Here is a 13,314-nt window from a genome sequence, read left to right on the forward strand (position 1 = left end):
TCCCCCCGGGCCCGCACCCCTCCTGGCTCCCCTGCTCCCGGGCCAGGGTGTGCCTGGATGTGGGCTGGGGCCGGCCCGGCCCGGCCGTGCGAGGCGAATCGCGGCTTTCCCCGGGAGCGGGAGGCGGTGGCCGGTCCGGGGGCGGCGGGGTAGGGCAGGGCAGGAGCTCCGGAGCGCCTCAGCCCGCGCCGTGCGGGGAGCGAGCGGCTCTCCAGCCCGCCTCGATCTCCGAGCAACACCTTCACCCTTGTCCCTCCCCCACCACCCGCCGGGGATTTTTTTCCTTTTCCTTTTTTTTCCTTTTCCTTTTTTATTTTCTTTTTTTTTTTTTTTTTTTTTTTTTTTTTTTCTTCTCCTCCACTCTCCTGCAGCGAGTTAAATATTTCTTTTGTTAATTGACGCCCAAAGTGTTCCCAATCCCTTCCCCGCGCCGCCCGGGCCGACCGAGGACGTGTGCACGCCCAGATCCGCTCGGTGAAGCAGCACAGATCCGCGGGGCCGAGCGGGTATGTGCGTGAGGAGGAGGAGGAGGAGGTGGTGTAAAAGGAGCGACGGGCACAAAGCAGATTTGAGAGGAATAATTTAACTCCGGTGTTTGTTGTTTTTCATGGGCTTGTTTTTTGCCTTCTCTCTCTCTCCTTTCTATCTCGTTTTCTGCTCAGGATTTAAATGTCACTCAAAGCATCCCCAGATCAGCTTTCCGCTCGTCTCCGGTTTCTTCCGAGGCATTAATTGGATCACGCGCTGCATTTGAAGAGCCTGGGTGTTTTACCCGCTAAGGTAAGTGGGTTTATGCACCTACGTGGGGTCTGGATGGTCACTGAAATCCTTTCAGGGTGGTGTTTTTCTTCCCCTTGGCCCCCCTCCCCCAGCTCCGTGGCCAGGTTCCGTTCTACCTGAAGAACTCGCATCCCTAGGTTAAACATCGGTCGATGTAGGGAAACGCGCCGGGGGCAGCGGGGTCGCGGGTGCCCCTCGGGCACCAGCCAGAGACCAGCGGGAGCCGGCGGTCGCAGCCGGCGACCCCCTCAGTTCCCAGTGCCTGAGCTCCGGGAATAGCGCCTGGCATCACAGTAAGGAAAGAAACAGCCTAATCCCCTCTTACAAGAAACTATTCGTCATCATTTTTTTTTTCCTCCGTGAGAAATATTGTAGGCGCTCATCTCCCTCCTCCCCCACCGCCCGCCCCCGTTGCCAGCGCCGGCTCCTTTGCCCGCACCTCTCCTCGCTTCAGGCGGTTCTTTCCAGGGACTAAAAAGTTAAGCTGCCCCCTCTCTCCCCCCACCTGCCCCCATACGTACGCAGTGCATTCTCCTTTTTAACTATTCTCCCTGTGCCTAATCCGAGTCCGTACAGCCCCCCCAACGCTTAAACTAGGTTGCAAAGCCGCTGTACCCTGCAACTCCTAAAACTTCTCTTCTTACTGTGATTTATATTCTATAATAACAAAAAGGACAACAAAAATATACTGGATCCTCCTTGTGGATTACTTTTTTCCCCCTTTTTAAAATAATGCATTTCCTTCTTCCCCTTTAATTTTTTTTTTCAAGGAAATTTGCTCCATCTCCAGCAGCAACCACTGCTCCTTTTGATGTTGTGGTACGCCGTGCGCATGCGCTTCACATTAGAATTACTGCACTGGCCAGAATAAGTTGGATCTCTTCTTCTCTTCACTGAAACCCTAAATCATATCAAAAGCTAAAGGGATGCTGAGAGTCCGGAAAAAGGGTTACTTTGGGATTTGGTCATTCCCTTTAATAATAGCCGCGGTGTGTGCACAGAGGTAAGTGATGAAGGCATCTCTTTTCCTTTACTTTGAATTGCAGTGCATGCTGCTGCTGAGAGAAATGTACAGCTGGGGGCTGAGAAATCAGAAATAATACAGTATTATTCTTTCTTTTTTCTTCAGTGTCAATGACCCTAGTAATATGTCACTGGTGAAAGAGACCGTGGATAGACTGCTGAAGGGCTATGATATTCGCTTGAGGCCAGATTTTGGAGGTAATTTGACTGCTTTTGCATAAGAGAGGTTGCATATCCGGGCTGGGTGCGTTGTGTATGGGGGCGGTTTCAAACGTCTTGTGGGTGCTGTTGCTTTGGGGGGGTGTGTGTGTTGCCATTTCCTGTAGCTGACCCGAAGTTAAGCCCATTGTTTCTCAATTTTCTTAGCAAAGGATGCTCTTAATGCCATCACTTAAATCACTTGTATATTCGTAATCGGTCCCTCTTTGTGTGTGTGTGTGTGTGTGAGAGAGAGAGATGATACTTTACCAACCTGTAATTAAGCCCTTGTTTAACTGGTTTTATCGAGATGCAAATCTCTCCTAAGTTCACCCAGCGTTTGCTCCTTTCAGCCTAATGTGCCTGTGATCACAGTTACTATTTTCGAGTACAAGACGTGCCGTTAACTGATACAAAAATGTCATTTAACCCCCTGCGTGCTCCTACTTCCAACTAGTTTGTTTATTTCGGACGTGTTCCCTGTGGGTGGCCCACCACCTTGTCCCCCCATCCCTCCCCGGGGCCGGGTGCTGCCGTCCCCGGGGCCGCGGAGGGGCGCGGAGCGGGCGCGCCGGTGCCGCACGTGTGCGCTGTTACATAAAGCACCGCCACGGCCCGGGCAGCGTGCGGACCCCGCTGTGGGGGAAAGAGGCTTCATGCCTCCCTCCTGACTTTCTGGTTGTGTTCAAACGTCGTTCCATATGCGCGCTATGCTCGCCCTGCTAACTCTGGTAAGAACGAGTTAAGTTCTTCGAGATCACATTGCGGACCATCTTGTTGGTTTGCAGGTCCCCCAGTGGCTGTGGGCATGAACATAGACATTGCCAGTATAGATATGGTCTCGGAAGTCAATATGGTGAGTACTTCGGGTTCGGGGCCGCTTGCTCTCTGAGGGGGTGGCTGCCGCTTCCCCCGCCCCTGCCAAGGCGGAGCGGTGCCCGCGGGCGTGCGGGGACCCGGCGCGGCCTCCTGCCCCGGGGAGGCGCCGGGGCGGGGCACACCGGCTGCTGGGGGGTCGGGGGCGGCCTTCCCCCGCTGCCGGCGGCGGCTCCGGGCGGGGNCCCGCGCAGCCGCCGCGCCCGCGCAGCCCCGGCGCTGCCCGTCCGCGTGCGCGCTGGAAAACAACAGCCGTCAGCGCCTGCCGTGGCTCAGCCGTGCGCTTTCCATTCAAAACAAAAACAGAGCGGTTTGCTTCTGTCTGCGTGTTCAAAACTTACCTGTTTTTTGGTTTTTTCCCTAGCCTGACTTTTTTTTTTTTTTTTTTTGGATGGTGATGAAAGAGTCAATGATTTTAGAAGTTTAAGTTTTCCGAGATGTTTGTCTTTCTTATTTAGAACTGACTGTCCTCAAATATGGAACTTGTTCAGAATGTAGTACTTTGACGTGTTTCTTTCTGTGTTTCACTTGCATCCCCTGGGAGACTAATGAGGTGTGGAGAAAATTGGACAAGTCTGATTCACACTTTAGAAAGAGCTGTTCTTGACTTAGATGAAACTTTACTAGCATTCAGTTTTATTATTTGGAAATGTGTGGGGTTCAGTTTTGAACTTTTTATCTTAATTTGCATGTTAATTGGTTGAGCACATGGAATTTGGCCTAACACTCATAGGGGCTTATAAAGAACAACAAAAGACACTGAAATATAGTAGCACATGATACAAAAGTGATGCAAAATAAATGTGATTTTATTAAGTATTCTTGAAGAGGTTTCAAGTGAACATCTTTTTAAATGCAAGTGTGATTTTAGGGCTATTGCTGTAGCTGTAACCATGCCTTTGAAAATAACACTTGGAAAGTTATCAGTTGTTTTAATATCATTGTACTACTGAAATATTTAATTCCTCATTGTCATGTTTGGGTTCTCAGAGATGTTGCACTGGATGATTTGGCAAACATTTGTCCTCAAACTGAATGACTTGTGTGATGTACAGGAGTTTTTTCAGATTGTAAAATAAAGCCCTTGGCCTAATTTGAGGATAACATTACAGGTGATTTTACTGTGGGACAGGGAGGTGTTGGTGACCCAGTGCTTGATGCTGCTCTTTTTCAAGATACCAGTGAACCTGAATAATTTCACCTTCTGAAACATTATTCTGGGAAATTTCTAAGTGGCTCAAAGGGGCTCCCAAACTTTGTATCACTAAACTTGTTATCTAGTGTTCTACCTCCAGGAGCTTCAAGTGCAGAGGAAGAAAAGTACATTGTATTTAAAACCAATTGTTTTTTCATTAAGAGAACTGTGGGTAGGAGAAACAGGGACATAGTTATTTTTTAGCCTGCCCTGAGCAGTGAGGGAAGGATGAGGGTTTCTTGTTGGGGCTGCAATCTACCAGGTCAGTGTTGTATCCTCCCATCCCTTCAGAACTGGAAAGTTCATGTGAAAAAATTGTTAAAAATCTTCTGATTATTTTCTTTGTTTCTTTAAATGGTTTCTAGACATTTGGTCTCCAATTAAAGGTGATAGCATATCAGAATATTGTGATCTGATACTTACAGCCTAACTATATAAAGCAGTATTATTTTTAGTATTCTGTAGTCAGTTTATTGTGTTTCTATAATGAAATGTTTGACCTTTCTGAAAAAATGTCTTTTCAAACTATCTGCAGAACTCAGAGGAGGAACTGTATATACAGTTTTGTCCTACTAATTTGCCTAAAGCATTTAAGATCTGGGCTTATTTTACTCTAAGAAGCCACCCATTTCTTAAACCCAGGCAACGTTGCATAATTTTTTTTCATTTACAGTTTCATTAGAGATACCAAACCAAGATTATAATCTGCTTAATTGCAAAATGTAACACTTGATTTTACAATGGTCTGTATAACATAGCAAGTCCTAATATACCCTGAATATAACTTGAAATAGGTGAGGAGAGAGACATACAAGGAAACAACAAAATACTTAGTATGCAAGGCCTTGGCTTTTTTGCTTGCACATTCACCAGAATTTGGAGTAAAAACCAGGAGGAATACCATGGAATGCCATGATGCAAAGACTTCTGAGATAATAAGAGACACAGAAAGAACCTTTTGGATTTATGGACCTGTTTTGCTCTAAGCATGGCCTTGCTGTAGCTTTGTCTGTAGTCATGGCAAACACTACTGACTTTAGATAAAGGCAGATCATTGCCTGGACTCATGTACTAACATTATTGGGATCAAACCTATGCCTTGGGAGAAAGGCTAAATAATAATAGTTATTCATCTTGAGATAATTTCTATTCATTTTAATGTTTATTTTAAAATTACATTTATTTCTCAGTCTTGATATATTGCATCTACCCTATAAACCTGTGCCACCCTGCAGGGAGAATGTTTGTCACTCCAGTGTCATGAAGTAAATCATGAACTTTTCACTTTGTTGAACAGGATAATTTGGACTTGCTCTTATAGAAAGTAAAAGTATGGATTAAGGATATTCAAGAATATTATTGTTGACTTTGAGTTCTTAAAGAGGTGATAAGTACTTGCATCATAAAGAACTCATATCGTATAAGGCTTTACAGGTGCCTTATAATTATTTATTTTATGTAACAGAGGTGAAACGGTAAACTCTTTACCTTGAGCAGTCAGCAACTTGAACTAGAATTTGTCTGAGTTTACAGGAGTGGTTTCAAAGTACTGGCACTTGTGAAAACAATTTGTTCTAGCTCTGGGGAATGCATTGAATGAGCATGAGAAACTTGTGAGAACTTTAAGTGTTTGTGGTTATCAACAAATATCATGACTATTTTGACTAATTTCTTTGTATTCTGCAAAGAGAAAATCTGCAGCAGATATTTTATGTGATATAGGAATGATGATGGCTAATTCCACTCAGCAGCAGGTCCTGCAATATTGTTGAGTGTATCCTTTATTGGAGTTATACTGTAGATTTCCTTAGGGATTCTCTTATTCAGGTAACAATGGTGAACAAAGATGGAGATCTGTGAAGGCTACTTAAATGGTTTTCCTGGGCTAATGAATTTGATCTTATGTAAGATTAGCTATGGTGCAGTGAGTCTAATGCAATGTTCACATTTCCACATTTTCCTCTCAGTTAGTTTTTGGAATAGACCCCTTGAAAATGTAGCAATGAAGGCTATTCTACATTCTAGTTTTCTCCCTTTTTCTCCCAACTATTCCCTCATGAACTCTTTGTAAAAACTGTTACAGGTTCATTAAGAAGTACAGAAATAAATTTTCTTCCCTAGACTCCCCTGAAGATTCTATGTATTATGTTGTGCATTTGATCAATCTAGATAAGACATGAGGATTTCTATGGATAATGTTGGTCATGTGTTAGTTTTCAATGTCTTGGCTTATTCCCTATTAAATAGGTCAACATTTCCTTCCTTTTTTCCACCCCCCTGGTCTGTGGCTATTCTGGGATTCTAGTACAGAATGTCTTCAAAAGAGAGAGAAATATTCTGTAGCTACAGATTTTACTCAGGAAATATATTCTTGTCGATGTTGGGTTGTATACGTGTCCTGGTGTGGCTGTATGGTCCAGTGTCACTATTGTATGGTTTATTTTTTCTAGATATAATTAAATATAACTATTCAGTGTGGGTGATTGGGGTCTGCAGAGAGGAATCTGAAGTGTTTATTTAAGTCCCAGTGTTTGCTTGCCGAGTATGCAGGTTTTGGCACATGGAGTCAGGAGTGTGTGTGGAGTTAGAGATGATATATTGGTTTGTCTTAGTGGGGCCATTACCGTTGATTGAGAGCATAATCCTTCCATCAAGTGGGAGCTGGAGAAACAAAGGAGCTGTTACCATCTATCAGGGAAAGGTTTATTTCTTAGTGTGTGCCAAGTTTTACATAGCAGAGCCTAATAGCTTCAAAGCTGTAAAAAAAAAAAAAGCTTTTTATTTTTTCTATGTATTATATTTCACTTCTGTATCTGAGTTATGCCAAAGTTGCACAAAACAATAAGTATAATTCTCATAGATCAGAATATTCTCAGAAATGTGCAGGCATAGCTGTAATTTGCTGGTAGCCCTCATATTTTGAGTTGCTCTTGATAATGGTAGCCCACTATTGGCTTACTTAAAATCTCTCCTTTTTCTTGAGATATTTTCAGTAGGGGACATTAACAAAGCTCAGGGTTTAGATTATGAAATAGATTTAAATAATGAAAACAACAGGAGCTATGTTGCTGCCTCTCAAATAGCAGCAATTATCTTTATGTGTGTAAAGGGAATAGATGGTCTGTGATATAAAAACAAATGGGGATTAAGTGGTAAGAAAATAGGGTGGAGCTGTTCCAAATATCAAAACTTCATGGAAAAGTCCTGAGAGAGAAAAATGAAAGGAGGAAAATTCGTCCTATATACACTGGTGCAGAAAGAGATGAGAAAAATGGTCATGGAAATGGTTTCTGCCAGCAATATCTTCTCTTTTTAGTCCTTCCTAGTTGTTTATGTTGCTGCATATATTCTGTAGAGAGAAAAAGGAGAGAACAGGGCTGAAAATGCATTAAAAATGAAATATTGGAATATTGAGAAGGTGCTGCTTTGCTAAATACTTCTGCTGCCATAAACAGTTGGTTTTATTAGTTTCTCTGTGTCATAAATGCATGTGTTTCTTCACATAAAACTGCATTTCTCAGCAGACAGTTTGAATTTGGCTCTTGTCAAATTATTGTGCTTATGCATTACTGACTCATACTGAAATGTGTCTACAGAGACTTCTGTGAAAGCAGAGCAGGTGATCTACATCTTGGAAGTGAGAACTTTTTACTGAAAACCTTGTTTCACCTTTTCCTCCAGTTACTGTCTGGAATAACATCACAGGACATTTTTGAACTTAACTAAATTACATTAGTATGGGTTTCCATTTTTGATTACTACATGTCTCTAATTCAGGCATTTTCCTTTCTTAGCTTAAAGACATGTGAAAATAAATAAGAGTTCCTATATCTAAATAAAATATTTATTCTTGAGGACCAAAATGAGTCTTCCTAATAATACTCCACATTTTGAAGTTTTCAAAATTGAAGTTTTGAAGTATTGAAGGATTGAAGTTTTCCTGCTGGTTTTGCTTGAATATATGTAGTCACAGCATGAAAATATTAATCTAGAACATATATTCAGGAATATAGCAAGTTTGTAACTACTTTTACAAGATAGATACACATCATATATATAAATATACATAATAATTTATTACTTGTGAACTATGTTCTACATCTCTAGAAGGGTGACGTAATTCTCATTTTCCTTTAAGGTCAATATAAATGGTTTGTTAATTGGATTGCACTTTCAGGGTGCCGCAGTGTTGCAAGACTTTAATCAGTAGAAAAATCTTCTTGTTTTGTTGGTGGTGATTCGGTTGGTGATTTTTCAAAGTGATCACTCCCTTCTGCAGACCAGGGGATGGTTGTTAGTAATTTAAAGAGATTGCCTTGGAGGTGATTTGTAGTACTGAATTGTTTTCTTCAACAACAATGGTTGTCTTCTGGGGTTGGTTTTTTTTGTGTGTTTTCCTTTAAGAAAGCCTTGATCTATAAATATTGAAGTGTTTTGGCTCTTGCCACAGAAGAAAAGATAAATTTATCTTTAATGTATTTTATGGGCAGTGTCTTGGTGCTAATGCGTGGGAATGAACATGAAGTGCACTTGTTAGCTCCTGCTATAGGCTGCTTTATTTCATAACTCTCTATTGAAAATCACATAAAATCTTTATAGATGAGCTGTGTAGTAGAATAAAAGATTTTTATGTTGTACTCTAGAAACTTGTTACAAGTTTAAGTTGTTCCAATGGTTGTATTTGTGCTCCTTAGTGACTCCAAAGTCTGTCAGTGCATCATGACTAAATCCTTATTATTCCTCTCTCCCTTTTTTATCCTCATACATCATGCAACCCTCTGCAAGGTTTATAATAGAACCCTTAGTGTTCAATCATGTTGAAGTACAGTCTCATATAGTAATTTTTTTTTTCCAGAAGTAATCTAGATTCCTAGTAGACTTCCGGTGGTTAATGCTGTAGTTCTCAGATAGTGCTTGTAAGAATAAAGTAAGCAAGGTTCAGTCCCCTCCTTTCAAAAGATGGTGCTCATCCACAAGGTCATTTTTGTAAGTCTCCTTTTAAGACATGGAAGATGGCATCTTGTTTGTCTTTAGAGATGATGATGATAACTTCAGAAATAGTCAAATGTCTGGAGTTATTAAAACTGAAAACTTTGCTACTATGAGAGGATGCAGTCTGTCTGTACCTGTGTACAGTTACACAGGTGACTGTGCAATTACTACAATTACCTATGAATTGTATGCATTAACAAATGTTGTCAGTTGTGGGTTTGCAAAAAGAAAACCAGGACAGAATCAGCCTTTGTACTGTGATTACCCTAACTGTGCTTCTACAGGGATTCCCACCCTGCTCCCATTTCTTGACAGAGATGCTGTGTCCAGTGGATGGGTAACAGCCAGGACAGCACAAGCCCTGGAGGAACAGTGACATAGGGGCATATTTACAGTTTCAGTCTTGCCTGACTGAAGGCCAGTGAAGTAGCAGTGCTCTCACTTCACAGCTTTTTCCTACAAAAATTTTTGCATGCAAATTTTCTAGCTAAGTATTTTCAAATTAGTTGAACAATGCAAAGATCCTCCCAAGACTTGGAATCACACCAACTGCATGTTACATTTTTGTATGAGTTTTTCAAATAAGGGTGTAATTATTTCCCAATGAAAACTAGAAGTTCTGTTCTAAATAAGAAAGCATTTAATATTCAGGAAATTGACATATATGCAACTGAATACAGAATATGTAGATCATGTTAAATGTAGTTTATCACAGGTCAGATAAAGCATTGAGAGTGTGACGTCTTCCCCGTCTCCAAACTTAAAAGAACAGGGGGACTGTGCTATTTCTGTCTATCTTGAGCTTCTTTTTGCATATCTCCATCAAAGTTGAGGCCTATTAATTTTTTTTCTGTGAGTACTGACAGAGGTATTCACTTGTTAGGTTTCAAGTAATAATTTAACTGTGTGGGAAGACAAGCAACCCTTCTGAGAGATGCATTTTGCAACTCAAGTGTGTGCTGTTATAGTAAATGTGTCACTTCTGAGCCATTCCACTGATTTTTCCTGTATACAAACCACTGATTGTGCTGAAAGACAAACTCAACTTAGTAAATTTTGAACAAGTAGAAAAAAATTACAGAAAGCTTGGCCTTGGACAGGAGCAGTATATTAAATTACCCTAACGAAAGCCTCAAAAAATTCAGCTATTTGAAGTGGAAAGGCCTTGTTCCAGTGTCTGCTCTCTGGACTGTTTCTTCTTTCATGAACAGGCATTTCTATTAACCAAACAACTCTGCAACAAAGGATTAGACCCTAGAATTTTCCTTCCATCCAATTGAATGTCCTTATCAGTGCTTGGGACTGTCTCTTTCCATGGCTGTGTTTTGCATCCCTTGCTGCAGAGCAGCCTGGCTGTAGGAACCTCCGCTCTAGATGGATTGTTAGCCCCTGGTGCATGGGAGTGGGAGAGTTCAGGTGTCAGGGGACCAGAAAAACAGGCCTTGCATGTCACAAATTAACCCATGAAAGGCTGACAACACATCCTTTGCCTTCTCTGTCACTGGAAATGCTTTTGAACCAGAGTAGCCATGATTTTCTGTTACTAGGCCTTACCTAAGCACACTGGTTTTGTCTGTATTTGCATGAGATTTAAATATAACCTGTCTGAATGGGAACAGCAGGCCTGCTCACCTGGAGCACTTCCTTTCTGAGCAGAGGTGCAGTGCAGATCTTTGTGAACTGGGAAAGCTAACTCATCAAAATGGCAGAAACTTGTGAATGTAATATTTTTCAGAGATTAGTCGCCACAATTTCCTTGAAGAGTTGGTTTGGGCAAAAGGCCCTGATGTGCCAAATGCTCCAAGTGTTGTTTATTTTTAGATACAACCCATGGAGAGAAGTTGTTATTAGGTGTAGAGTTAAGTAAAGGTCATGCTAAGCCCAACTGAGATGAGAAGGTCTTCCAGAAATGCATGTGGATATTCGTATATTTGGGATGGCTCAGAATGGGGATTTGTGATTTAGATTTCAGAAGTCTTCCTCATTCTACTTCTTGCATTACATACAGCTGTGAAGTAGCCAGAAGTTCCTATTACTTTCAAGGAACTGAAGGCATCTGTTTCTCAGTGAGAACCAGCTATTAAAATGTAGTAATTAAGTACTGGAAAAGATTCTGAAGCCTTTCTAAAATCCATTCGCTACAATGGATGCAGATGCCTTTGGAAAATCTGATCCTAATTTCTATTGTAAATTGATTTATTTTTTTTTTACATGGAAGTTTCAATTGTTTTTTAATAATTGGAAGAGATCTTTTTCTTCTTGACTGAATAAAATTAGTGTTCAGACTTTTAAAATTTTCTGTATAGACCTTTAAAAAATGAATATTGTTTAAAAAGGGAGACACATTACTGCAACCACAGTGAAAGTAGAGAAATACTGTTAATTCCTTTTGGTCAGTAAGGGTGAATGTGTTGTCATTTGCATGACAGTTATCACCCAATAGTCCAGAAATTGTTATGGTCCACTGTCTAATCCTTATTTGTTTCTTCTATAAGTGTATTTTTGAGTTAATAGTCCTGCAGTTCCAAAGAATTTACAGAGCCTTGTGGAATTTTTTTCCCCTCCAAAGGATTGGTGACCCAATAGACTCTGCTGGCTCTCTCAAGTGTGTCAGAATAAGAGTTTAATCCATGTTTAACAGGATGGGCACCAAAGGAGGCATAAAATTTAAGTGGAAAAAAGTAGTTTGAAGGTTCAGTAGATTGAATTCCTAAATTAAATAATTTAGGAGTATAAATGTTTCATTGTTCCTTATTAGGAAATTATTTATTATTTTAGATAATATACAGGGAAGAAGGAAAAAAGATTAAACAAATATGCATGTCATTTACACATGAAAAGGAGCATTTTTCTACTAATTCCATCATTGTTTCTTCAATCATGTAGGTCCAGAAATTACCAAAGAAGCACTTTTAATCAGCCTGAAATCTTCCTTAAACTTATGTGATTGTTCAATGTGTTTTATGTCCTATTGCTCTTTTTCACTGACATTTTGCATTGTGAGATACTTGTAGGAAGTCCATCCAGAATTTACAATGTAATGTTTGTATCTTGTAGCAAATGCTGCCTTAGGTTGCTCAAAATAAAATGCTCAACAACCATAATAAATAGCAAAATGGGGTAAAATTACTCTTTTTTTCTTAATTTTGTAAGAAACCTTTTCAAAGGTGTGGGAACATTTCCTGAATAATGTGTAGCTGAGACCTTTCATATCGAGTTTCAGGTAAAAATATATTATTATAGCTGACATATAAATCCTCAAAAAATAGATTTGTAATGGAAATGCCAGGGGACCCTTAACTATAATCATTCCTGTTAGTGTAAATGCCTGGAAATAAATACAGTTTTTCATTAATCTACTATTATGTGACACAAGTGACCAGTTACAGAGAATTCCATAATAATTCTAGTTAGTCTGCTGCATTCAAATCTGCTGTTAAAAGTACCCACCTCTGTGCATAGGCTCTGCAGAATGCTTTTGTGAGCTCAGGTCCCACGTGAGCCTTGTTTTGAAGCCTTAAGATGTGTAAATGTGATGCTGATTTTTCCACAGAGGCTATTTCTGCATGGGTTTCACAGATTTGTGGGCACTTGAGTGACTTGAAATGCAATACAAGATGATTCTTATAATGTCTCAGCCACTAAGTGTAAATGGGAGTGGGTAATAGTCTCCAAAAATGTTGCTGTGCAATAGGTGCTCTTCTGAAGCGAGTAGATGTTACTGGTGGTTTTAATTGGCTGCAAAGTCATAAATAAAACCTTGCTGGCTGTTTTGATTTAAGGATATTTAAAACCCAGTTAGTCCAGTCATAGGAAAAGTATACTTTTTTTACCCTTGTTCCTGAGTTTGTGCTGTAACCAAATGCATTTCTGAGGCAGCGTTAGGAGGTTCATGTGGCTCCTACCAGGGCCAAAATTTGCCTCTTGTTAAAAGGAAGACATCACTTGACATCAAAATCTTTCTGGCATAGTTTTCTTCATTTCAGTTAAATGAATAAAAATGGACTTTTTAAAATCATAGAATCATCTTGGGTAAGCTAGATGGTAGTGCAAAGTTTAAAGAGTAGAATTAAATTTTTATTATTTTTTTAATTGCATTGATTTTTTGTTAATGCAAAGGTGTTTGAACTTTTGACATAGCATATGGGAGTTTAGGATAGATATCTATGTCCCAATAATATGCTGGCTGGACAACAGTTTTGTTTATCGAGGAAGGCAGCAATTATTTAGTAAAGATTGAGAATATGAGA

At 40.4% G+C, this 13,314-nt stretch overlaps 1 protein-coding gene across 4 annotated transcripts in view; it reads left to right on the plus strand.

Moving 5' to 3' along the window:
* Nucleotides 1-347: 347 nt before the first annotated feature.
* GABRB2 (gamma-aminobutyric acid type A receptor subunit beta2) overlaps nucleotides 348-13,314 on the plus strand; it is a 138,161-nt gene continuing 125,194 nt past the window's right edge. For 2 of the 4 annotated variants that reach the window (XM_039701379.1, XM_039701381.1), the window contains exons 1-4: nucleotides 521-780; nucleotides 1,551-1,783; nucleotides 1,910-2,001; nucleotides 2,790-2,857. In XM_039701379.1, the coding sequence (XP_039557313.1) occupies nucleotides 1,707-1,783; nucleotides 1,910-2,001; nucleotides 2,790-2,857 (237 nt within the window). In that variant the 5' untranslated portion in view covers nucleotides 521-780; nucleotides 1,551-1,706. The other 2 variants (XM_039701378.1, XM_039701382.1) reach the window with 2 other exon arrangements.

This window comes from Passer montanus, unplaced genomic scaffold, assembly GCF_014805655.1.
Source record: "Passer montanus isolate IOZ18808 unplaced genomic scaffold, ASM1480565v1 scaffold15, whole genome shotgun sequence".
NCBI classification, from domain to species: Eukaryota; Metazoa; Chordata; class Aves; order Passeriformes; family Passeridae; genus Passer; species Passer montanus.